We start from the raw sequence: 27316 nt of genomic DNA, 5'->3' as shown, positions 1-27316 counted from the left end.
GATGTAGAATTTTTATTTCTGAATTTGTTTTCCAAATATGTTTTCTTGACAAGAATGCTTTGCAAACCCATAATAAAACCTTTCTATTTTCTTTTCTGTTTCAAAGTAAACTGTTAATTTCTCAACATAAACTGTTTCTAAGGAGATTGATGTAACAAATGAATTGAATGATTTTGACACTGCCATGTACAATTAACACTGATACGAACTGATATCTTCTTCATTAGAAAACTTGAAAAGAGTTATAAATGTTTTACATTAGTATAAATCTTAAAATATGTATTTTTCAAAAAGGATTGTCTTAAAATTTTTTTAAAACTATTACTACACTGGTTAAGAAGAAAAAAAACACAATAATTTAAATTTAAGATTATAGCATAATATATATTTAAGTCATGATTAGATGCATGATGCATAGGATGTAATCATCTACTTTTTTGAAGTAACATCTGTTTTTTATAAGAATAAGAATAATAAGAATATGATGCTATTCTTTTTTTTTTTTTTTTTATAAAACCAACAACTAGCAGATCTAGCCTATCAGTTGTTTACATAAATGAATAATAGCAAATAAAAAAGTTCCAAATATCAATATTTTAAAAATGGTATCAAAGTATAGACAAAAATAAATTCAATATTTATCTGTCTGACAATAGATGTTGATATCTAACATTTGCATTCAACTCTTAGTATTCTGTTCAGTCTCAGATCATAACAAGACATATTAATTTCCTACATTGTGGAAAAATATTGATCAATTTAACAAATTTAATAAAATAACAATAATAATAAGACTTGTCTTCGATATTAAAAATCATTCAGAGAAATATGGGGTTTAAAAAAAATCAAAACCTTTTTTACTGTCCATGTGGTAGTGGTAGCCTTTAGCTAATAGTGTCTGTCCAACTGGACATCTCTTGATTGTGTCTGTATCTCTGATAGCAGTCAGCTCCTGCTCTGACATCAAACCAAATCTTATGTTGCCCACAAGTTTGGCTGAGTCCTGAGCATAACGACTTGCCTGGTACCTATTGAGAAAAGGACAAAAATGATACAACCATATCAAGTGAAGGAACAATACTGAAACATTCTTGTCTTGTTTCATACATAAATAGAGGAGAAATAGCTGGCGGAAGAACAATGTATTATGAAACTCCTGATGATTGTTAAATTGTTAAGCAAAGGTCACAAAAGAATTCTAGTTTTAAATAAGAAAAACAAAAAAAATACTTTAAAAACAAAACAAAGCCCATACAAAGTGTAGTTGTATCAATAAGTTTGGATCAGTCATGTAATTACGTTTTGTAATAAATCTAGACCAACAACAATTAATCTGTGCGATTAGAAATATTTTACCTTTTTTTTTTTTGTTTAGCCCTATTTATGCTTTTATCTTTCTCAATAGGCTACGATCCTATCATTGATCTAGACCAGTTGGGAAAGTGGAAAGAGAGAGGGAGGGAGAAAGACAGGGATATCTGGCTGAATTTTAGCGTAATCGTTTTTTAAAAGCACTTATAACTGTGCAAAATGTCAGCTCCATCTGAGATTGGGTGTTGGAGAAATAATGTGTACAAACTTTTAACCAATTAGACAGAGAGAGTAAAAATATGTAACAACTTAGATACAGGGTTGTTTTTTTTTAATAAGGTCAATATTGTAATTTTTCTAAGTCTGAGTGTTTCAAGTTTCAATATACTTTTACTTAGTGACGGAAACTTAGGAGACAAATACATGAAACTTAGCTCTGGAAAGGGAAGGGTCAATTTCCCTAATATGCATTACTTTTTTTTTTTTTTTTTTTTGTTAAAAAAGGAGGGGGGGGGGGGAATTTTCAAAGGAATGTGCTGCTGTAAGAGTTTTCTAAGTTTGTGCCAATGAAAGTGGCTCTCCTCTTGCTAGTGAGTAAGCTGGAGTCTAATATGAATATTTTAAGCACTTGAAGGGAGCACTTCATTTGTTGCTACTTAATTCAACAAATAAATTGCTGGCCCATTTTAATTACTAACTCCACCAGTAGTCTCTGAGAATTACCTATTCCATGTCAGCGAAAGGGAGAAAAGTAAACTTAGGGCTAGGGCACCCAACTTCTAATCCAGATCAAAGAAATCTATCTAATTTGGTCTATCTTGAAATGATGGAAACTAAGTGGACTAGCAAACTCTTGTGGATACTAGGCTCTAGGGCAGGGACTTTTTCGTTAAAGAAACACTTCGCACATTCTGAGTATTTAGCAGAAAAACTTAGCTTTCTTTTTTTTACAGAGATTAATTCACGTGGTGGCCTACTAGTTAATTATTCCAGTAGTTCGTGGACACACCTGTTTAGGCCTTGCAGAACACTAGCGTTCCAAGAAACATAGTTTGGGAAACACTACACTATGGAAACTATTTGATGGTCTTTTTGTTTTTGTGGCAGAAAAGAGCTTTTCAATTCACTAGCAATAAATGAATATCTTCACTTCGTTTTAAACTGAAGCGCCCTGATATTTGCTATGAGGAACAATAAAACAATATTGTATGAAGGATATTCCTAGTAAGGTACATCCCTTTCAGACCATGCAATCGGGAAAGGGGGGGGGGGGGCAGATGTTGTTAAACTCATTTGTTTCTATGGCTGATGGTTAAGAAAGGTGTCAAGTGGCCAACACAACTACCAACCGCCTTAATTTTTGGCAACATATTTCAGGTACCCATTAAACAGGGGGCATCCTAAAAATATAGAAGTTCAAAATCCAACTCTTCACCAAGATTCGAAATTAAGGCCCATAAAATTGGAAGCCAAGCACTTGACCACTCAGCCACTACACCCCAATACTCCTAGTAATTAGACATAATTACCTGAACCATTTATCCAAGCTGAGAAACAGCTGATATTCTGACTGTATTCTGATGCTGTTTTGAGCAAGGTGTTGGGACAACTTATCACCATCCATCTTTAAAAAGGCCTGAAATAGTTTGTTTTGTGCATGTGATTTAAAATGTCAAAGCTTTTTTAGCAGAATAAGGACAGATATTAAAAAGTGACAAAAAGTTTCAAATGTTGAGGTTAAAATGACACAAAATATTCTATTTTCCTAAGACAGATAAATCAAACAATATGAGATGAAAATTTACTTTCTTTTTTAAAGAAACTTCATTCTCTCTGCAATGATATGAAACTCAATATATTTAAAATAAAATCTTTTTTTGTTTTCTGTGTTGAAGTTTAAGTTTCATGATGATAAAATTCAATGGCACTAAATGTCAAAGATATTAGTTAGCATCCGTACAAAAATTGATATTTTTAGCTCAGGCCACTATTTCCATACATTTATGATCAAATCAAAACAAAAAAATTATATCACAATTTACCAATGTCCAATGTGCTTTGACCAATGAAAACATTATTCAAACATTATCAGACGTTACTTCAAAAAAGAAGATGAATATGTCCTACAGTCATGCATATTAACCAATGACCTAAATTCTGCCAAGTTACTGGTTTTCCTGGCTAGCTCAGGCAACCCATTCCATGCTCTAAAAGCTCTAGGGAAGAAGCAGCATTTGTTCTGAGTAACAGTTCTCTTTTGAACAAGACTGTACACCAACTGCTCATAAAGGAGGTCTTTCTGATATTTAGATCTATAACATAAGTGATTTTTGTGTTAGAACCAAAAGATTTGTAGGACAGAATGCAAGTGATAATAAACAAAAATATTGACATATAAAATGTGATTGAAGTCAACAACAGAGTAAAAGCTGGACATTGTCCAACTTCAGGCTATTGCATACAGGATGGAGGACCCTGAAAAGACATCCTTTTGCCGGATGCCTGGTAACCTTATCTAAGTAACCTATAGCTAGAAATGTTAATGCAACTTATACAAAGGTATTGATTATTATATTTATAAGATTAAATGTTGAAACATATTTTGAAAATATAACCTTCAGGAATAAAACATGTGAATAATTTTAGAATCTCAGACAGACAAAATTGTTATCTGATACTCAGACTAGAAGCATAGATCTCTGAGACAGTGAAATTGAAACCTCCAGCATTTCAAACTTCAACTTTTCATTTTTTTTTTGCATTTCTTTTTTTTTTTTTTTATGCAATAACAAAGAAGATGAATTACAAAGTCTATGGTTGCTGAATGAAGAAATATCTACAGGAGGAGAATGTGTGAGCAGTACATATTATGAACCCAGATCATGTTTTGCAGGCAAACATAAAAATCTAGGATGCAGAATATTCTAGGAATTAAAAGAAAAATACTTTCAGATAAACTGATATTGCAAAATTCACATTTTAAAGAGAGAAAGTAATTATATTGATGACTATGTTGCGCATCCAGTACATGGACACCATACAAGGTCAACTCAACCTGTATTTCTGTATTGTTAGAGTTTGAATTTTTGAATTACATTTAAAATGTAAACTGTCACAGACAGGAAGCATATGTCCAAAGCTTACTATGGCAGCATTCTTCAATAGTCAATTTCATTTAACTTTTTTTATTGCAAATGAACAAACACCCCCATCCATTTGTCCTTCATTCACAAAAGTGAACCTAAAAACTCAAATGCACACCAAAAACTATCAAGACATGGAACAAAAAAAAAACAAAAAAACTGACATGTTTTGTGAGAATCTGCTCTTGCATTAGTATTGTTAAATGTAAAAATAAAACTTATGACATTTCTTAAGATGTGAAACAAAGCTATGAAACTCCATATAAACAAAAGACATGAACATGTCAAACTGCAAGTGACAGGCTGACCTGAGTCCCAGTGAACTCCATAAAACGTTCGTGGATCATGTTCTCCCAGTGAGTGACAACAGCATCCAAAGTGTAGGTGTCTGCGATGGAGAGCAGCTCCTCATAGTTGTCAAATGTCAGGAGGGACTGGAAATCCAGAGGAGAGAAAACATTAAATATTTAATAAATATAAACATGTAGCAAGGAAATAGGAAATCTTTCCAGGTTGTCAATTTCTATGACATTCTGATATTAAACATAAAGAATCAGAGATATTTTTTGTTTTACTATATACAGTTTGTATCAAGAAAAGGTGGGGTTGAGTGACAAAAACCACTTGGCTACCTAATTAAAGGATTCAGTTCAAATCTTGATTTCAAGTAGAAGCTTATTATGCAGCTTATGGAACTTATCATGCAAGATTAAACTTCAGCTGAGTTATGAGCACCAAAAGCCAGCACAGAAACCTTCTCCCAGATCCCCTCTCCCACACAGGTGGGGTCATCCATGGAACGATAGGACAGACTAGTTAATTACTACACTCTCAAGTCAATCACAAATCAACCAATAAGCAGGGAGCACAGGCCAAGGTATTTACAAAGAAATGCCCCAACAAACTGGACAGTATCAACTTCCTGCCCTGCAAAAATTAATTTACAATCTTCCAACTAAGAACAGGAAACACACCTTTAAATGTTCACCTTTGCAGAATGAACCCCATATACACACCTCTGTAGACACTGCACCCACATATACACACCTCTGTAGACACTGCACCCAGCCTTACACAAGTGCCAATCATACCCTCTTTAATTTCACCTCAGACAGCCCCTATTACCACAACAACCCGGCATAATCCACACTCTGTAGGGCAGTACAGAACAGCTGAAAAAAAAGTGTGTAAAATGTTTCACATGTGCCAGATGCTCCTTCAGAGTTGAAGATAATCTCTACATCCTTAGCCCAAACCGCCAGGGAAAGGCAGCAGGAAGGAAATGAGTCTGGGATAGGACAGAACTAGGTGGCCATCTTCTGCTAAGAGCTTATAGCAAAGCAAAAAAAAAAAAACTGGCAAGAAGAAGAAAGATCACAATTTCCCCAAAAAGGGTCAAAATGAAAAAAAAATTGAAACTGCTAGCAGTCTTCAACTGTGCAATTGATCAGAAACCAGAGCTAACAATTTTTTAGTCTACTTCATCCTATAGATTTGGTAGACAGTCAACTAAAATAATGTTTAAGGTGGTAGATGGTATCGGTGCTGAAGGTAAGGGCAGTAATAAGAAAAGTAAACCAACTGCAAAATTGTATCAATGATTCTCAAAGTTAGCAATATCTAGCCCTGATTCTCTTAGGTAACAACCCAATAGACAAAAGCACACTTTGGTGCAGCAAGAGTGTTGTGGCTCTAAAACCTTTGCAGATCATTGGAATATATCACATTTTGAGCTGCTACATACATTTGAACACCTGTTTTGTATTTTGGCTCAGTCTAATGTAAGAGGTGCAGACTATATCACATTTTGTGCTGCTACATAGACTGAACACTCTGGCTTGTGTTTTAACTCACCTTAATGTAAGAGCTGCAGACATCTATGGCACTGGCCACTTGCAGGTGACTAGCTGTGTTGATAACCTCCGTCAAATTTTCCCCAGACAAGGTCATTTCACCACTGTAGATAAAATCTATCACCTGGTTGGACAAAGCAGAAGTCACTATCAATGGACATTGTGGTCACAACTAGTCACTGATAAAAACATTGTGATAACCCAATGGGTGGCTGCTTTGTATGTGCTCTATGTTTTGGAATATGATATTTGAACCCTGCCCACTTCCATTCACTGCTGTCATGCAGGTTTGGACCAGGACATAATAATTTTCATTTCTGAAAGAATGTCAGAAACCTATGATACAATCAAAATGATACTATGTAAGATATCTACAGTGTGATATCTTGACACTGTATATGAACTGGACATTGTGATAACTTGACACTATTTAAGAACTGGACATTGTGATAACTTGACACTATGTAAGAACTGAACATTGAGATAACTTGACACTATTGTGATAACTTGAGACTATGTAAGAACTGGACATTGTGATAACTTCACACTATGTAAGAACTGGACATTATGATAACTTGACACTATGTAAGAACTGGACATTGTGATAACTAGAGCTACAGCAATAATGTGTCAAGACCTGGACATTGGAATAACAACCAAAAATGTGTTACAATACTGTCAAAAGAGGTGAACACTGTGTAAAAAAAAATAAATTACTTAATGTATTATAATTAACCTAAAAATTACCTGTTGTAAGCCGTCAGCTGACACACCTTTAAGATCCACTGTATCCTGCCTGCTCTCTGCCATGACCCCTTTGAACATGACCCGAAAGTAATCACTGGTGGCAGCCAGTAGGGCTCGATGCACCTAATCATAAGAAGGAAGACAACATTAGCAATCCTTCAGCAATCAGCAAAACCAGAAAAACATTGGGTTGAATAAAGGAATGTATAGGTCAATTATTTTAATGTGTGGTGGATTAAGAGTAGATCATTATTCTAAAGCAAGCAGAGTTGGCCAAGCTAGAACAATGCTAGTAGACCCTCTGGTTAAGTCTTAGATCTAAGCTAGATCAAGAGTAGATCATTATTCTAAAGCAAGCAGAGTTGGCCAAGGTATAACAATGCTAGTAGACCCTCTGGTTAAGTCTGAGATCTAAGCTAGATCAAGAGTAGATCATTATTCTAAAGCAAGCAGAGTTGGCCAAGGTATAACAATGCTAGTAGACCCTCTGGTTAAGTCTGAGATCTAAGCTAGATCAAGAGTAGATCATTATTCTAAAGCAAGCAAAGTTTGCCAAGGTATAACAATGCTAGTAGACCCTCTGGTTAAGTCTTAGATCTAAGCTAACAAATATCCCTCCCCAAAGAAGGTCCACATGTGTGATTATACCAACTAGCTTTAGAGACACAAATTTCCTAAAAATCAAATCAAACAATAATAATCATCATGACAACCAAAACACTTGTATTCTCCACTGAATGGAGAAAAAACAACTAATAAGAGTGTGGGATATACGAGTGGCAAGGAAAATATGAAATATAATCTTGTTGACTGCCTTGGGACAGGCTAAATTAAGGCATTGCACTTGACTGGACTTTAAAAAAGGTAAAAAGAGACAAGTGCTAGAAAACAATGGGACACATGAGATATTTCTACTGGAAATGCAATGCCTAAAAGGGACTTGTGGCTCTTTCTATTTTAAAGCTAAAGACCTTAACCAAAAAAAAAAAAGGGGGGGGGGGGGGTCAAGGACAGTTGAGAGTTTAAAAACTGATTATAACAGATATCTCCGCATGAAATGACTGGTTAGAGTTAAAAGATGACCACACAAGACCAGCTCATGAAGTAAAAAAAAGGTTGGGGGGTAAATGGGTGAGTCACTGACCTCAAAGACCCGCCCCTGGGCCAGCACTTTGAAGTCACACAGCTCATTCTCTGATCTCAAAGTCTGGAATTGTTTGATGACACTATCTCCATAGCCATTAGCCTTGACTTTCTGGGCTTCAGACATGGTGCTGGACCTACTACGCCAGGGTCATGGTCACTGAAACAGAAAATAAAATAATTATTTTTTTAAACCAGATCTTTATTGGGAACTTTATTTGTAATTCAATAAAACCAAAAAAAAAATAAAAAAAAAACCTGATTAATTTTTTAAACTGGCTTGTAAACTGCCAGCACAGCGTTCATGAGCCAGCAAACAGACCAAAGAGCTTATGGATTATGGTACTACTGCCAGGGGAATTCACCAGGAAAGGGACCCCAAAACAAGAGAGAAAAGTTTATATCCGAAGTTCGATGGGTCATAAACTTTTATGTATTGTTATTATGAAATAATTTTGTTTTCGCATTTTTACCAGCAATACTTCCAAACTTGCGGTTGGCAACACAGTCGAGGTGAAGACGTGTCCGCTTGTAGCGTGCTCGGAATAAATAAAAGCAGCTTCGTATTTACGCCAGTGCGTTTACCCAGAGCCTTACCCTCCACAAACTCACAATTTAAAACTAAAATATGCATTTAATTTTAAAAAAAAAGATGGAGAATAAGATTAAATTTACAAGTAGGCCTAGCCGCCTGCTCAATGTCTTTCTTCTAAACTATGGCATGCTGTTAGATATAAGTAGCCCAATTGTTATTAATAAGTGTTGTTTTTTTTTAAAGATTTCGAAAAAAACAAATGTAGGGGCCTGCACGGAAATACTACCCCGGGGCCTCCATTTACTTACATCCGGCCCTGGGATTATGTCTACGATTTGTTGCTGTATTGAGGCAGACTAGATGAGGTACAGGCATTAGATTTATTCACGTAGTGACTGTGTGAATGTAGACCGTATAACGTAAGAGCTAGAATGAGACTCTACAATACCAACAAAGTCAAATAGACAAAGTACCTTTTTTTGTTGTTGTAAAAACAAAAGCATACGTAGGGAGAAGACCGTTGAATAGCTACCATCTCTCTCAATATTGCAATGTTCATCTCCTCCTTTTCCATATCAAAACTAGATTAATTGATCACCCCTAATTGATAAACTGTTGTTGTTTTTTTTTAATTCATGTAATGTTATCGACAATAAGTAAGTGTGCGACATTTCAACTTGATCCGAGACTGGGAAGTGGGAGAACAAGCAGCAAACGTGCAAAAGACTCCACCCAGACAGACAGCTGGAGATGATACATGCTTTGTACACATTCAAAGCTGACAGTTTTGAAGCGACGCAGAAAAGTCATGTATTTGGCTTGGCTTTAATGACTCTAGGTTTACAAGCCTAATTTCTTATTTTTAAACAATGTTTTTAGGATGGTCACAAATACAGTCAATACATCGGACAACAAAATCGAAAGTAAACATGTCCATCTGTTGACACTTGGATGTGATAGCAACTGTGACTGCTGGACACCTAATTCGCCTAACAAATGTCGCAGATCTAATATATATATATATATCTAGATCTATCAATATCTCTCTCTCTCTCTCTCTCTCTCTCTCTCTCTCTCTATATATATATATATATATATATATATATATATATATATATATATATAAAGAGAGAGAGAGAGAGAGAGAGAATGTTAAGTGTCTACGTGTTATTCTATATGTCATGGTATTATCGTCTTGAAACATTGATCTGCCTTTGTGTCAGTAACTCGGCAGTTTACAAATCTAGACAACATGAACTGTAAATTATGCCTACAGTTGTTGTTGTTGTTGTTCAAGTTATGTTTCGCTATATTCCTCTTATTGTTGAAATCTGAAAGAGTCGTTCCAATGAAACCATTTCACTTCTGCTACGTTGTGTTTCAGGACGGACGAATACCAAATGACGCAGACGCACTCTCCCGAACATTTCTAAACTACAACCGACCAGCTGATACAGTGTGAGCAGACGTATGTTTTCGTGAGCGAACTTTTGATTAGTTCAATCTGTCATTGAAAGGTGTCATGAGACACGGGTCAAGGATTTCATTAAGATTTCATTAGCATTAAGTTATCTACACCCAAACATCGCAACCCCCTACCCGCCCCACACCTTTTTTTTTTCCAGTTCTTTTTCTTAGCAGCCTGTGACGTTTAGCTGTAAGATTGTAAGAATCTCTACGTTAAGGTCGTACACACTTCCATAACCTTTGACTGAACTGAACACTTCTTTTGTTTAAAAGGCTAGTGATAAGCCTGATAGTGCCGCCAAACTCAGAACCGGTTCTAACAATAGCGGGGCCCTATGCGAAACGGATAGAGAGGGGCCCAGTCTGGGTAGGGATAAGGATAATAAGTCGTATTTTTTTTTACATTTTACATTTTCATTAAAGGAAAGTTGACAATGCCGTTTTTTTTTAATCGCACGTAGGAGTGGTGTTTTCCATATTGAATCACACCCCAAAATGACAATTTTACCTATTTTTCAGGAGATTTTTAATAAGTTTTTAGGAGATATTTATAAGTTCAGGAAATTTCAAGAACTTTTTCGTACATTTTGCAATTTCAGGAGATTTCCTGCAGTTCCTGGAAAATCAAGATGCCGCGGAATCCCAGTTATAAGGGTTTAATTTCATAATTTAAACTTACAATTAACGTGGGGCCTATGAAAGTGCGGGACCCTCTGCGGCTGCATAGGTTGCAGTGGCCTAAGTCCGACCCAAGCCAAACTATATTGTCTAGAAAGTTTTGGTCTCCGTAGAGAGCACAGAACAGAATGAGACATCACGTCTCGATAAGATGAAATATGTGGAGTGTTGCCATAGAGAGCAGACCGCGTTCTTTATCAGGAGACCCGAACAAGATGCTGGTTCCAAGATACACCTTTGAAAAGACAAACTGTGTGGGAAGCTACCTAATAATGCTTATCTAAGATCTAAGATTGGTTGCCTGAACTTTCATAAAGAGAACGAAGAAGAAAAAGACGAAAGTCCGAAATCTATAGGAGTTGAAAAAAAAAAAGGTTTAAAAAAAAACAATGCACAATCCAATTATGTAGAATGTAGACTATGTGAAAAAATTAAACTTTTAGAAAACAACAACAACTATTCTTATAACATATATGAATAAATCAGATATTACTGTCTCGCTGTTCTATTGAAATGATTTTGAAAGGCTCGAGCTTTCCATCTCAATTCTAGCTGTAGAGCCTAACACTTTGTCTTCATATGATAGACACTTTCAAGTGATCCTAATCTCTTTACACTAAGCATGTGTCTTCACAAACACAATGAGTACATGTGATTTGATCCCGTACTCTAAACTTCACTTGAGACCCACGTTCAGCCACAAGGGATGTACATTGAATTGTATAGCTGAACTTTATATCCACGATCAGACATTAGCAATAGAATTGTTGATTTAAAAGAATACTTTTTTTTTTTAACCAATACTAATATTCTACTAATATATTATTCTAAAAGCATTACTATTGAAGGCATTTGGCATGTGGTCCATTACTCACATTAAAAAAGTATCTTTTTTTTTTTTTCAAAAGTATTCTAAATTCTAGATCTACGCATTCGTGAGTTGTTAATCTAGACTAATTCTAGACTAGTGCCCCCTATGTTGGATAGTAAATTTTAGTTTCCCGTCTTTGAGAAGATTTCAGTTCCAGTTAATTTATCTCGAATGACTTCTACATTTTGTTTAGTTTTGACGTGTTTCGGATGTTCCTTCAGAGTTGAAGACTATTACATCCTAGCCCGAATAACGGCGGGGGATGGCGGCGGGCAGGGTTCGAACCCGGGCCAGTCGAAACAAAAGTTCAGATCGCATACCACATGAATAGGTAGCCAGCATCTAGCCATGAGTTTTACGTTTCATTTTCAGACAAATCAACCCACGGCGTAGCATACGCCGCTATTTAGCAGAGCTGGCATTAGGACACTGCAACCTATGGACCACAGTGGGCCCTGCGCTAATTCTAGGTGTAAATTATTAAATTAAAACATTTTATATCTCCTGAAATTGCAAAATATACGCCTGGAAATCTCAGGAAATCATTAAAATCTTTTGAAAACTCAAACAAATATTATGAAATATTTACACAAAAATTGTCATTTTGGGATGTCATTCAATATGGAAAACGCCAATCCTTCGAGCGATAAAAAAACGGCATACCTGTAATTGTGGAATATGGTGAAAGAAGCTTCTCGCGTCTCAAACTAATGAAGAATTACTTGAGGTCAACAATTCTCGTAGATAGATTGAAACATTTGGTAATTCATGCTTTTGAGAGTGATCTATGTAGGAAATAAAATGTTTATGATACACTGTATGACTTCGCTACACGCAAGGCTCGTAAAGTAATTCTGTACGTAGTAAAGGAAGAATTTATTTTCTAATTCAAACTCTTAACTTTCACTTATTATCCGTATCCCTACCCAAACTGGGCCCCGCGAAATCCGTTTCGCATAGGGCCCCACAATAGTTAAGTTCGGCCCTGCTATTTAGTGACGGGTGAATACTACTTGTTCTCTCCCCCCCCCCTCTTTTTTTCTGCCGTTGTAGTAACGTGTGATAACTCTAGTCCGACTTGTAGAAATATATGAGCGATCTTTACATTACTTCTTGGTGTTCAAACTGGTGAGCCATGAAGAGAATTATATATATATATATATAGATTCTTTTTAATCATAATAATAATAAAAAGATCTAATAGTCTTGAGTCAAGATTGATTTAATAAAATGAATGATTCAACAAAAAAACTAACACCAAATAGAAAACAGAGTTTAATCTGATTGAGTCAAGATTGATTTAATAAAATGAATGATTCAACAAAAAAACTAACACCAAATAGAAAACAGAGTTCAATCTGATTGAGTCAAGATTGATTTAATAAAATGAATGATTCAACAAAAAAACTAACACCAAATAGAAAACAGAGTTCAATCTGATTGAGTCAAGATTGATTTAATAAAATGAATGATTCAACAAAAAAACTAGAGTTCAATCTGATTGAGTCAAGATTGATTTAATAAAATGAATGATTCAACAAAAAAACTAACACCAAATAGAAAACAGAGTTTACCGGGTAAGGGAAGAATAAAAACACCAAAGTCCGCACCACAGCGGCGTTGATCTTTACAATGTGTAGATCTAGAACTAGACTAGACCTATTGGCCTACATCTAGTGGTGCTTATGACTTCTGGATGGTAGAATTCCCAAACCACTTTCCACTCGGTCATGTGCAGTTCGCTATGCACCCGCCGTCATTGACGCATGTATTCGGCGACAAGAAACGTGGGAAGGCCTGCTGGTTCAACGACATTGACGCAGACGGCGAAAGGATAACGCACGGCTTGGTATTGAGAGGAGGGGTGGTGTAGGAGTGGTGGATGTCACACTTGGCCTCCAACGAGTTTACAACAGACGGCCTAAGTTGTGAATGGCGCGCACTATTTCACAAATCACTAGCAGACGCGTAGTGTCGACGAAGGGATATGAAGAGAGAAAAAAAAATCGGGGTCACGTGATAATTATTCAGGCATTGAAACAAGCAGGAAGTGGTGTCGGGATATCACGAGCGTGCATATCTCGACCCCCCCCCCCTTTTTTTTCCCCCATTTTCCACAGCCGCACCCGTTTCCCACCACTTTCATTCACAAACGCTACTATATGTTTAGTGCACAGTTTGTGGTGATTTCCCTATAGTTTAAAATAGCCACAGAGAAAAAAAAAAAGGGGGGGGGAGAATAGAACAGAAAGAACCATTGCCTTGTTTGTTTCCAATAGTACAGAGCTGAGGAAGTGATGTTTATTTTCTGACCTTCGTATAACACAGGGGCTATATTGGTTTGGGGGAGGTAAAATAATGGTAGTTCTGCAGGATTTCAAGGGGTAGCCATCTTTGTTACTATTTTGTTATTGTTTATGTTCCAAAGAAATCCCAAAATAGTGTCTTGAAAAATACCATGAATTTAACATAACTTCTGTGTTTTCAAAGCAATGCTATTTTTTTTCTTTTGACTTGGTGTCAATACAATACGTTTCTTATTGTTCTGTCTTCTTTTTAATTGTTAAATATTGTCTATATCTATTCTGAATTACTCTGATTTTTTTAAACCACTATTTAAGTATTTTTATCGTCCTTTATATATGTCTTTTGAAATGACCCAGACTAAATGTATGGATCTTAAATTTAGATCTAGATTCTAGTTCTAGGCGCATTGCATTTGAAATAAAAGTAAAATTGTTAACAAATTCGATTGTACAAAACATTGGAGAGGTTGTGGCCCTATGCTCCCCTGGAGGTACACAGAGGTATAAGATCGTGGACGTTTTCAGCGCCATCCGTCTATGCATGTTTATATTTAATTAACGGCCGCGTCCAGTTCACTATGAGCACTACATTTAGCAGTACAGGAAATCGATAATTGAGTCGTGTTTCCTTACACTGTAGATAATAAATAAATCTATTCAATAAAATATACTGTCCCAGACTTGGCGAATTCCGTTTTGATAGGTCTAGGAAGTCAAATGCTCTTGGACTTGTACGGACAAACAAATCTGACTGCAACTGCAGGGTTTTGTCCAAAGCTTACGTATTTGTTTCAGAAGTTTCCAACGCTCCTTCAGACTTGAAGATTATTCAATGCTAGGGCAAACCTTTTGCAGGACGGAAAGCAAGGTGCGAAGTGTATGGACCACTGCGAGGATCAAGCAGTCAATCTCATCAATCACATGGGGTTTGATGATGATCAAGCAGTCAATCTCATCAATCACATGGGGTTTGATGATGATCAAGCAGTCAATCTCATCAATCACATGGGGTTTGATGATGATCAAGCAGTCAATCTCATCAATCACATGGGGTTTGATGATGATCAAGCAGTCAATCTCATCAATCACATGGGGTTTGATGATGATCAAGCAGTCATCTCATCAATCACATGGGGTTTGATGATGATCAAGCAGTCAATCTCATCAATCACATGGGGTTTGATGATGATCAAGCAGTCAATCTCATCAATCACATGGGGTTTGATGATGATCAAGCAGTCAATCTCATCAATCACATGGGGTTTGATGATGATCTGAATGATCAAGCAGTCAATCTCATCAATCACATGGGGTTTGATGATGATCAAGCAGTCAATCTCATCAATCACATGGGGTTTGATGATGATCAAGCAGTCAATCTCATCAATCACATGGGGTTTGATGATGATCCAGCAGTCAATCTCATCAATCACATGGGGTTTGATGATGATCTGAACGATCAAGCAGTCAATCTCATCAATCACATGGGGTTTGATGATGATCTGAACGATCCAGCAGTCAATCACATGGGGATTATGGTGGTTAAAAAAATATTTGAATAACATGTAAAAAAGAATGAATGGCTGAAGACGGAACAGCAGACTGGTGACATCATGAACACCACCAAGAACTAAACATACATAGCGATTCAACTGCATTTTCTTTCATTGCTTGGCCATAGCGTTCACCTTGCGTTTATTTCAACGCACCCATCTTTCTTTCAATCTCCCGCCAATGCTACAGGCAATCCTACGAAAACAACTTTCACCCTTTTTAACACGAGGACTGGCCACGTGGCGTGTGTCACCTTCGACTGACTAGTCTACATTCTACTACAAGTCCCATTCAAAGACACCCTCATCTAGACCAACTAATGAAAAATAGATTATTAATTGGCACACACCTTGTGTATCCTCTATGTGTAGTGCACACCATCAATCTTTTTTTTAATGGCTTGTCAGTTCACTTTCATCCTTTCTATTCGATCTATCCCCACCATTTCGCGCCCAGATCTACACAGTTCATTCATTCACAGCCTAGCCTACGTCTCTCCATATCACGTGGCCAGTTTCAAGCATGTTTCCCAACCAATCCCTGAATGTGTGATTCGTTAACGCGCCGGCAACTATTTTATGAATGACAGTCCCATGGCAGGTCTTAGGAGTCATTGTTCTTGCTCTGACCGATGCTCATTATAACTAGTTTGGCAATAGGCACACACAAGCTCAGTCACAGTCAATGGTCTGTAAAGAATGCAGTGCAAGGGCTGCAAGCGATATATTTTATGTCAGCTGTTTTAAATTATTTTTTTTTGTCAATAGGGTCCTTAGCATTAAGCAAATATAAATATGATTATTTAATTGCTTTAATAGATGTGCTATTAGTATGGTCCATCTATCACGTTACACCATGAACAGTGCGCTATGGTACAATAGTGGTGGAAAGGGCGTGGCAAAGAGCTATTGGTCTAAACTGCCCACAAGTTGCGACATCGCAGGTCGGTGTTCAGGCCTTCTATAACGGTTGATCTCGCGTTAAAAGTACGCTGTCCTGACAAATCAACTGACCAAACACCTCAGGCTCAAACATAAATATATGCACCTAGAATTCTAGATCTATAAATGACATGTAAATTAATGGAAAACCAAATGGCCACCATTTTTGAAAACTTCTATCAACATTATAATAAATTCAAAAATTAACAAAGAGATCTTTCTCAAATTTCAAATCAAATGTGTAGCCAGCCAAGCAGCATGGATTTTTATGCGAATTTTCAGCTAGATAAGAAAGTAAAAACAAAAAAGTTATCAAACGAAACAAAAAATCAATTTGTTTCTATTTTGGTTTTAGACTAGGCAGAAAGTTGAGCTTGAAGTAGGAATTGAGAAATGAAACAATTATTTCTATTTTTTAATTTCAAGAATACCGTCATTTATATAAACTTGGTATTATATTTTAAAGCACAGCTACCCAATCTAGTAGCCTCTTACAAATGAACTACAGATCATGAAACCTGATAGTATCGATACGATTTCGCTAAATAAGGAACACGCTAGATTGACAATGAGACTTTTAAAATGCCTATAGGACTTAATGATGTAAAGGTCATCTGTTTCTATGACCACGGCTAATCAGGGTGTCATGTGTCCAGCGAGCAATCGACTTTACTTTCCCCAACAAAAAGCAGGTATCCATTAGAGCTTGGCGGAATAGAAATACAAAAATCCAGTCTTCACCAAGATTTGAACCCGGTACTCTCGTTTTGGAAAAGCCAGGCGCTTGACCATTCAGCCACCACGCCCCCCTCCCAATGAGGCTTTGGGCAATATTTCAGCCACCATGCCCCCTCCCCCCTCCCAATGAGACTTTGGGCAATCTTTCAGCCACCACGCCCCCTCCCCCCAATGAGACTTTGGGCAACCTTTCAGCCACCATTGCTCCTCCCCCTCCCAATGAGACTTTGGGCAATCTTTCAGCCACCATTGCTCCTCCCCCCTCCCAATGAGACTTTGGGCAACCTTTCAGCCACCATTGCTCCTCCCCCCTCCCAATGAGACTTTGGGCAACCTTTCAGCCACCATTGCTCCTCCCCCCTCCCAATGAGACTTTGGGCAACCTTTCAGCCACCATTGCTCCTCCCCCTCCCAATGAGACTTTGGGCAACCTTTCAGCCACCATTGCTCCTCCCCCCTCCCAATGAGACTTTGGGCAACCTTTCAGCCACCATTGCTCCTCCCCCCTCCCAATGAGACTTTGGGCAACCTTTCAGCCACCATTGCTCCTCCCCCTCCCAATGAGACTTTGGGCAACCTTTCAGCCACCATTGCTCCTCCCCCTCCCAATGAGACTTTGGGCAACCTTTCAGCCACCACGCCCCCCCTCCCAATGAGACTTTGGGCAACCTTTCAGCCACCATTGCTCCTCCCCCCCTCCCAATGAGACTTTGGGCAACCTTTCAGCCACCATTGCTCCTCCCCCTCCCAATGAGACTTTGGGCAATCTTTCAGCCACCACGCCCCACTTCCCCAATGAGACTTTGGGCAATCTTTCAGCCACCACGCCCCCTTTCCCCAATGAGACTTTGGGCAATCTTTCAGCCACCATGCCTCCTCCCCCATGAGACTTTGGGCAATCTTTCAGCCACCATGCCCCCCTTCCCCAATGAGACTTTGGGCAATCTTTCAGCCACCACACCCCTCTGCCAATGAGACTTTGGGCAATCTTTCAGCCACCATGCCCCCCTTCCCCAATGAGACTTTGGGCAATCTTTCAGCCACCATGCCCCCTTTCCCCAATGAGACTTTGGGCAATCTTTCAGCCACCACACCCCTCTGCCAATGAGACTTTGGGCAATCTTTCAGCCACCATGCCCCCCCTTCCCCAATGAGACTTTGGGCAATCTTTCAGCCACCACACCCCTCTGCCAATGAGACTTTGGGCAATCTTTCAGCCACCATGCCCCCCTTCCCCAATGAGACTTTGGGCAATCTTTCAGCCACCATGCCCCCCTTCCCCAATGAGACTTTGGGCAATCTTTCAGCCACCACGCCCCCCTTCCCCAATGAGACTTTGGGCAATCTTTCAGCCACCATGTCTCCGCCCCCATGAGACTTTGGGCAATCTTTCAGCCACCACGCCCCCCTTCCCCAATGAGACTTTGGGCAATCTTTCAGCCACCATGCCTCCTCCCCCATGAGACTTTGGGCAATCTTTCAGCCACCACGCCCCCCTTCCCCAATGAGACTTTGGGCAATCTTTAAGCCACCATGCCTCCTCCCCCATGAGACTTTGGGCAATCTTTCAGCCACCACGCCCCCCTTCCCCAATGAGACTTTGGGCAATCTTTCAGCCACCATGCCTCCTCCCCCATGAGACTTTGGGCAATCTTTCAGCCACCATGCCTCCTCCCCCATGAGACTTTGGGCAATCTTTCAGCCACCATGCCCCCCTTCCCCAATGAGACTTTGGGCAATCTTTCAGCCACCACGCCCCCTTCCCAATGAGACTTTGGGCAATCTTTCAGCCACCACGCCCCCCTTCCCCAATGAGACTTTGGGCAATCTTTCAGCCACCACGCCCCCCTTCCCCAATGAGACTTTGGGCAATCTTTCAGCCACCATGCCCCCCTTCCCCAATGAGACTTTGGGCAATCTTTCAGCCACCATGCCCCCCTTCCCCAATGAGACTTTGGGCAATCTTTCAGCCACCACGCCCCTCTTCCCCAATGAGACTTTGGGCAATCTTTCAGCCACCACGCCCCCCTTCCCCAATGAGACTTTGGGCAATCTTTCAGCCACCATGCCTCCTCCCCCATGAGACTTTGGGCAATCTTTCAGCCACCACGACCCCTTCCCCAATGAGACTTTGGGCAACCTTTCAGCCACCACACCCCTCCCCCATGAGACTTCGGGCAATCTTTCAGCCACCATGCCTCCCTTCCCCAATGAGACTTTGGGCAATCTTTCAGCCACCACGCCCCCCTTCCCCAATGAGACTTTGGGCAATCTTTCAGCCACCACGCCCCCCTTCCCCAATGAGACTTTGGGCAATCTTTCAGCCACCATGCCTCCTCCCCCATGAGACTTTGGGCAATCTTTCAGCCACCACGCCCCCCTTCCCCAATGAGACTTTGGGCAATCTTTCAGCCACCATGCCCCCCTTCCCCAATGAGACTTTGGGCAATCTTTCAGCCACCACGCCCCCCTTCCCCAATGAGACTTTGGGCAATCTTTCAGCCACCATGCCCCCCTTCCCCAATGAGACTTTGGGCAATCTTTCAGCCACCATGCCCCCCTTCCCCAATGAGACTTTGGGCAATCTTTCAGCCACCAAGCCCCCTCCCCCAATGAGACTTTGGGCAATCTTTCAGCCACCATGCCTCCTCCCCCATGAGACTTTGGGCAATCTTTCAGCCACCACGCCCCCCTTCCCCAATGAGACTTTGGGCAACCATTCAGCCACCACGCCCCCTCTGCCAATGAGACTTTGGGCAATCTTTCAGCCACCAAGCCCCCTTCCCCAATGATACTTTGGGCAATCTTTCAGCCACCACGCCCCCCTTCCCCAATGAGACTTTGGGCAACCTTTCAGCCACCACGCCCCCTCCCCCCAATGAGACTTTGGGCAACCTTTCAGCCACCACACCCCCTCTGCCAATGAGACTTTGGGCAATCTTTCAGCCACCACGCCCCCCTTCCCCAATGAGACTTTGGGCAATCTTCCAGCCACCACGCCCCCTCCCCCATGAGACTTTGGGCAACCTTTCAGCCACCACGCCCCCTCCCCCCAATGAGACTTTGGGCAATCTTTCAGCCACCACACCCCCTCCCCCCAATGAGACTTTGGGCAACCTTTCAGCCACCACGCCCCACTGCCAATGAGACTTTGGGCAATCTTTCAGCCACCACGCCCCCTCCCCCATGAGACTTTGGGCAATCTTTTAGCCACCACGATCCCTCCCCCCCACCCTCAATAAGACTTTGGGCAATCTTTCAGCCACCACGCCCAAATTGTAAGACAAATTTCCATACGGACAATAAAGATTATTATTATTATTATTATTTAAAACAATGAGTAAAATGAAGCGTTTAAGGGAGATTCCAGGTTACTCTTGCTCTGCCAGGCCATCCGGTCCGCGCGTAAATAATTCAAAAGCACTAGTACTTACTAATGAGTTGAAACAAAGAAAAAGGAAAACGGAAAAAAAAAGGTTTCTTTGTAGTATATGAAAATGTAGGTGTGTTTGTATATGACAATGTAGGCGTGTTTGTATATGACAATGTAGGCGTGTTTGTATGTGACAATGTAGGTGTGTTTGTATATGACAATGTAGGTGTGTTTGTATATGACAATGTAGGCGTGTTTGTATATGACAATGTAGGGTGTGTTTGTATATGAAAATGTAGGGTGTGTTTGTATATGAAAATGTAGGGTGTGTTTGTATATGAAAATGTAGGGTGTGTTTGAATATGTAAATGTAGGGTGTGTTTGTACTTGATTTCAAACATTTCAATGTGTCAGGGAGGACAAAAAAAAAAACTTTGACAAATTTGAATAAATTAAACGTAAAATAAGAAACCGAAGACTGTATTAAAAATGTTGAAACAAACCTACTCTAATAGAGTAAATACTTGTTTACAAATGTGATTGCACACTACCAACAAGATTGGTTGATTTCTCATCTCTGTGGGAAGCAAGAAACGCGACCTGTAACTCTCGGAATTCGGCCATGATGTGGTAATAGATGGAGGGGGGTGGGGGCGGTCACAGATGTCGTAATAGTCAAGTCTTTTGACTCACTGTGAAGCCGGTAAAGTGGACAAGGTTGGGGGAAATACAATTTGTGGTCGGGGGGGGGGGGGGTTAGGGTTAGGCGTCGTGTATTACAATAAGTAGTTCAGAAAACTCTTTTTTTTTTTTCAGCACATAAATTAAACTTCAAAACGGCGCCACAACTTAACTTAGCCAGGGCACCAGCCGCCACAGAATGAGTAGATGAAATATTCATGCTTTACTTTTGGTGACTTTCACGTCCAAGCTCAAAGACACACAACAGAGAAACGAGAAGGTTCAGGCTTGGGGCGAGTATTTTAAAAAAATACGAACAAGTCAATGACCCCAAAGTCAATTTCTTTTTCGGTCGCTTTCTTCATAGTAAGTCACGTAAAGTACTCACTTTCAGACCTTGCAATCTATGGGACACTGCTGTAAAGGTCATCTGTTTCATTGGCAAACGGTTAACGAGCAGGGTGTCATGTGGACAGAAAAACTACAACTAAAGTCAGGTACCCATTAGAGTTGGGAGGACTGGGGGGGGGGGCGCTTTAAAATCAAGAAATTTAAAATCCCTGTCTTCACCGAGTTTTGAACCCGGGACCTCAAGGTTCGAAAGCCAATCGCTTTACCATATATGAAAACGTTTGGCAGCCGTCAGTGCCCGATACTTTAACTGAGATTTATCATTATATTCTAGGCAGACAAATACAACGATGGGGCTGTGAGAACTAACATTAAAATATAAAATGCTAAAAAAAAAACAAAAAAAACCTACAGGAAAACATAGTAATGTCTTGATGAATGTTCTCTAGTGACCGTCTTTTTTTTCCCACCAAACCAGAACAGAACAAGATTATGGGATGTATATATTAGAACTTATTTTATACATTACAGTTACAGATAGCCCTTCAAATAAGAAAATTACGTCCAACGAGTATTCACATGTAAATGTAATCTTGCGAGTTGATTTATAAGAGACTTGAACTCTGCAATGTCATTGGTTTTCCTAGCTGATTCTGGTAACTCGTTCCATGCTATAATGGCGCTACAGAAGAAAAAGCACTAGTACGAATTTGTCCTAGCATCTAGCATATGGAATAAGAAATGTGCCTTTATCTTTGTGTTTTTTCTGAGTATTTTATAAGGTTGTGTTTTTCTATTTGTAAGGAATGGCTGTGTTGCAAAAGATTAAAACAGACTTCGCGCCCCTCTAGACAGGACCTCGCGCTCTCTTGACAGGACCTTGCGCCCCTCTGGGAACGCTCTCTCCCAAACTCCCTACTAGTGGATTTCGACGTAAAAATACGGTGGAGGTCAGGAAATCCTAACTAGCAACACCCCCATCCATCACTCTATAGCAAAAGAAAAAAAAAAGACCTGAGCGACACCTCTTCCAATGCAAAGACATATTTACTGACTAATGCGCAAGCATTTCAAAATTCTTGTACGCCCATCTTGAAACTATGACGTCATTGTATGTGCACCAATCATAACGAGCACATACAATAGGTCAGTCACCATATCTATCACATACAATAACAATAGGTCAGTCACCAGATCTATCACATACAATAGGTCAGTCACCATATCTATCACATACAATAACAATAGGTCAGTAACCATATCTATCACATACAATAGGTCAGTCACCTGATCTATCACATACAATAGGTCAGTCACCAGATCTATCACATACAATAGGTCAGCCACCAGATCTATCACATACAACAGGTCAGTCACCAGATCTATCACATAAAATAGGTCAGTCACCAGATCTATAACATACAATAGGTCAGTCACCAGATCTATCCCATACAATAGGTCAGTCACCAGATCTATCACATACAATAGGTCAGCCACCAGATCTATCACATACAATAGGTCAGTCACCAGATCTATCACATACAGTAGGTCAGTCACCAGATCTATCACGTACAGAAACTCAAAAGTGTGCCTTGGGGGGGGGGGGGAACACACACTGACACATTTTAAAGACAAGCACACATGCCAGGCAAGCTTAGTTATGCTGCATTGCATTTTCAAACAAAACTGACAAGGGACTCGAGAGAAACGGGTTCACAGAAGCATAGTCGACAGTGTCGAATTAGGAGAGAAAACAAGCAAAATATATAAAACAAATACTTTTAAAAAGGAAAAAGTGTCATCTTTGAACGCTGAAAATAAACTATAAGCTAGAGAAGCTATTGAAAGAGTTCACACTGTTTTTGTCTCTAGCTAAGTGTTAGGTGCAATGGCTAATCTTTGCAACACGAACCTCTCATCTGTTGTCTACATGGCAAGCGCTAATGACGTTGGGCCGTATTTAAACAGGCCACAAGCAAGGCCCTTGCGATTCGGATGCGAGTGGTTGCAGACTATCATGCCTTTCAATAAATATTTTACAGATTGATGATTGTTGTTCTTGATAGTTTCTACTTCATAGCGTCTGATATTCGTGCTAGAAATGTCAAAACCTGTCCTTTTTGCCTCCATGGCCTGCTAAACAGTGGACCCATTAGGGGCCGCCAGTGAGTTTGTATCTGGTTTTAACCCGACTTAAGCTAAATGTAACAGTATGGCGTGATGTTGAGATATCAGCCATATTTTGAACTGAAGGATATACAAATGAGTTAAGGGCCTACAAAAGTTCTCGGTTATTCCCTCCTTGGAAATGAAGGAATTACAAATGAGTTAAGGGCCTACAAAAGTTCTCGGTTATTCCCTCCTTGGAACTGAAGGATATACAAATAAGTTAAGGGCCTACAAAAGTTCTCGGTTATTCCCTCCTTGGAACTGAAGGATATACAAATAAGTTAAGGGCCTACAAAAGTTCTCGGTTATTCCCTCCTTGGAACTGAAGGATATACAAAATTACAAATAAGTTAAGGGCCTACAAAAGTTCTCGGTTATTCCCTCCTTGGAACTGAAGGATATACAAACGAGTTAAGGGCCTACGAAAGTTCTCGGTTATTCCCTCCTTGGAACTGAAGGATATACAAATGAGTTAAGGGCCTACAAAAGTTCTCGGTTATTCCCTCCTTGGAACTGAAGGATATACAAATGAGTTAAGGGCCTACAAAAGTTCTCGGTTATTCTCTCCTTGGAACTGAAAGATATACAAATAAGTTAAGGGCCTACAAAAGTTCTCGGTTATTCCCTCCTTGGAACTGAAGGATATACAAAATTACAAATAAGTTAAGGGCCTACAAAAGTTCTCGGTTATTCCCTCCTTGGAACTGAAGGATATACAAAATTACAAATGAGTTAAGGGCCTACAAAAGTTCTCGGTTATTCCCTCCTTGGAACTGAAGGATATACAAATAAGTTAAGGGCCTACAAAAGTTCTCGGTTATTCCCTCCTTGGAACTGAAGGATATACAAATAAGTTAAGGGCCTACAAAAGTTCTCGGTTATTCCCTCCTTGGAACTGAAGGATATACAAAATTACAAATAAGTTAAGGGCCTACAAAAGTTCTCGGTTATTCCCTCCTTGGAACTGAAGGATATACAAACGAGTTAAGGGCCTACGAAAGTTCTCGGTTATTCCCTCCTTGGAACTGAAGGATATACAAATGAGTTAAGGGCCTACAAAAGTTCTCGGTTATTCCCTCCTTGGAACTGAAGGATATACAAATGAGTTAAGGGCCTACAAAAGTTCTCGGTTATTTTCTCCTTGGAACTGAAAGATATACAAATGAGTTAAGGACCTACAAAAGTTCTCGGTTATTCTCTCCTTGGAACTGAAAGATATACAAATGAGTTAAGGGCCTACAAAAGTTCTCGGTTATTCTCTCCTTGGAACTGAAAGATATACAAATGAGTTAAGGGCCTACAAAAGTTCTCGGTGATTCCCTCCTTAAAAAGACGTAAAAGTATCATGTACAGACGATTGACAATTAGTTTAAAATTTCCAGATAACTAAAGACGACGTGACTGCTAAAAGTACAACTTATCTTTTTACCTGTCACTATTGTTGGTCTAGTAATCCCAACACTTGTCTGCTATGAGAAGGTAATTGACACCGAGTCTAAAAAAAAAGGTAAGGCAAAAAACTGATTATAATTGAAATATTAGAATTAGAATTTAAGGTAATATTGACAATAAAGAAAACTTAGAGACTGTCATCAAAAAACAAAAATAACGTAACAATATATATATATATATATATATATATATATATATATATATATATATATATATATATATATATATTATATATATATATATATATAATATAATATGCATTAGGACTATACCAATACAACTTCACAAAACCTATACTACTAAGGTAAAAATTACAATCATATCATATGGAAGGGCAAATACACAAATTTCCTATATCCCAATACTAGCATTTTCCCTAGCTTTGACTGACATAAAAATATGATTGTTTTTCTCAAATGACTACAATAGCAAGTTAGGCGCCAAGGACCGCTATAGAATGTTACACACCAAAAATAGTTTCACTAGTGTTTAAGGGCGAAAAACCGAATGAAAGTTTAATTTTGTATCATTAATATGCCGGCTTTATAAAAACATATTGGGATGAAACTGAAAATGCAAGAAAAAAAAAGTGTCAAGGAAATTTAACCGCTGAGGTTTCGATGGTGAAAACGGCTTAGTTATTCTATTTACGCGGTAAATAATAACAGGTTAAATTTTCGTTATTTTTTCGTCCAACGAAAGTAAAAGAGTTAGTGATGAGTCAGCTAGGGCTTTTGACTACATAAAGAGAGTTTAATTACAATGGTTGCCACCACTGCATTGATATGGACACATTTACATGAGATAAAAATTTTATTTGTCCAAACGAATGAAAATTCGGTTTAAACTATCTCCTTCAAAACTGCCAGTACAAGACACTGGCCCCAAAACACCCCAATAGAAAGAAAACTATATGGAGAGCTCCTTGATTTGGAAACCACTGTGCGGTTCATCTCATATATTGGTCTAATCATCTGAACGCTCCAACATGAAACTGAGAACGAGGAAGAAGAAGAAGTTTAAACTACAATTGTTCACCTCAGCATTACTACTATAATAATAACAATATAGAAGCAAACATTAACAGGTTTTTTTTATTAACAGACCTATGCATATGTGAAACAGAAGTTAGCACTGTTTTAATGCACAAGTTCAAAGCACTTGTTCAAGTAAACGGCCCCAAAGGAACACAAATAACTTGTATACCATCTGTATTAGTCAAGTAGTTGTCGTTTTCAGCGGGACCCGTAGTGAAAAGCCGCTCTTCTGTTTCACCTGTCTCATTTAAAGCGCTATTAGTGTCTTCTCTCTAGTGCGATGTTACGATCATCTTCTCATAATGCTCAAAACAGTGCAACGTCTATAGGCCTACAAACCTCAACGAAAGCGTGAATTTGTACCAAGCTTCTATCCACTCACTCCGTCTGTCTGTCCGGTACACATTTGGAACACGTTCGTTGTCCCGCCTGCCATTCGCGGGTCAAGTTGTCCCTAACACAACATGAATCAATATACAAAAATAATTAAGTAATGTTTTGATCAATTTTTTTTATATCGAAAAGGGGAAATAAATCTTACAGTATTAAAATATAATACTGTAAATGTGCAGTCCTTCTTCGTAGATAAGCTATGTGCCGTTAGGTTGCCAAAGATCCAATTTTCTTCACCTAAAAGTATGATTCGGAGGATATCTCCTCTAAGGTCACTCCGTGGCGGTGGTTGTGAATGCGTTGTAGGTATCAGTTCTTTGATGTGACGTTGAGTTCGATTGAACAACAGGGGCCCATTTCGAGGCTGTATTCAACAGTCTGCCTTTGAAATTCTGTTGGCTATTGCTGCGAGAGAGACTTGGAGTTTGATGCGATGTAGGTGTCAATCTGCTAACATACGGAATAAGTTGTTGGCAAGGCAACGCCTCATCTAAACTGTTGCAACGTCTAGAAAACATCATTAAAAAAGCATCAAAAATTACACTCACAACATTACCACATTTAAAGGAACTT

At 39.2% G+C, this 27316-nt stretch overlaps 1 protein-coding gene across 4 annotated transcripts in view; it reads right to left on the bottom strand.

Annotated features, from left to right (window-relative positions):
- The window catches only part of LOC106061551 (kelch-like protein 36), a 79875-nt gene that overhangs the window by 12386 nt on the left and 40173 nt on the right, over positions 1-27316 (bottom strand). For 3 of the 4 annotated variants that reach the window (XM_056012402.1, XM_056012403.1, XM_056012404.1), the window contains exons 2-8: positions 25291-25356; positions 8199-8357; positions 7055-7177; positions 6309-6431; positions 4763-4888; positions 2841-2947; positions 853-1028 (exon numbers count right to left, since the gene is read on the bottom strand). In XM_056012402.1, coding sequence (XP_055868377.1) covers positions 853-1028; positions 2841-2947; positions 4763-4888; positions 6309-6431; positions 7055-7177; positions 8199-8324 — 781 coding nt within the window. In that variant the 5' untranslated portion in view covers positions 8325-8357; positions 25291-25356. Of the gene's footprint in view, positions 1-852; positions 1029-2840; positions 2948-4762; positions 4889-6308; positions 6432-7054; positions 7178-8198; positions 8358-13322; positions 13798-25290; positions 25357-27316 lie in introns of those variants that run through there. The other variant, XM_056012405.1, reaches the window with a different exon arrangement.

Source organism: Biomphalaria glabrata, chromosome 15 (assembly GCF_947242115.1).
Source record: "Biomphalaria glabrata chromosome 15, xgBioGlab47.1, whole genome shotgun sequence".
NCBI classification, from domain to species: Eukaryota; Metazoa; Mollusca; class Gastropoda; family Planorbidae; genus Biomphalaria; species Biomphalaria glabrata.
Note: the sequence above shows the minus strand (reverse complement) of the source record. Positions and strands in the feature narration are given on the sequence as shown.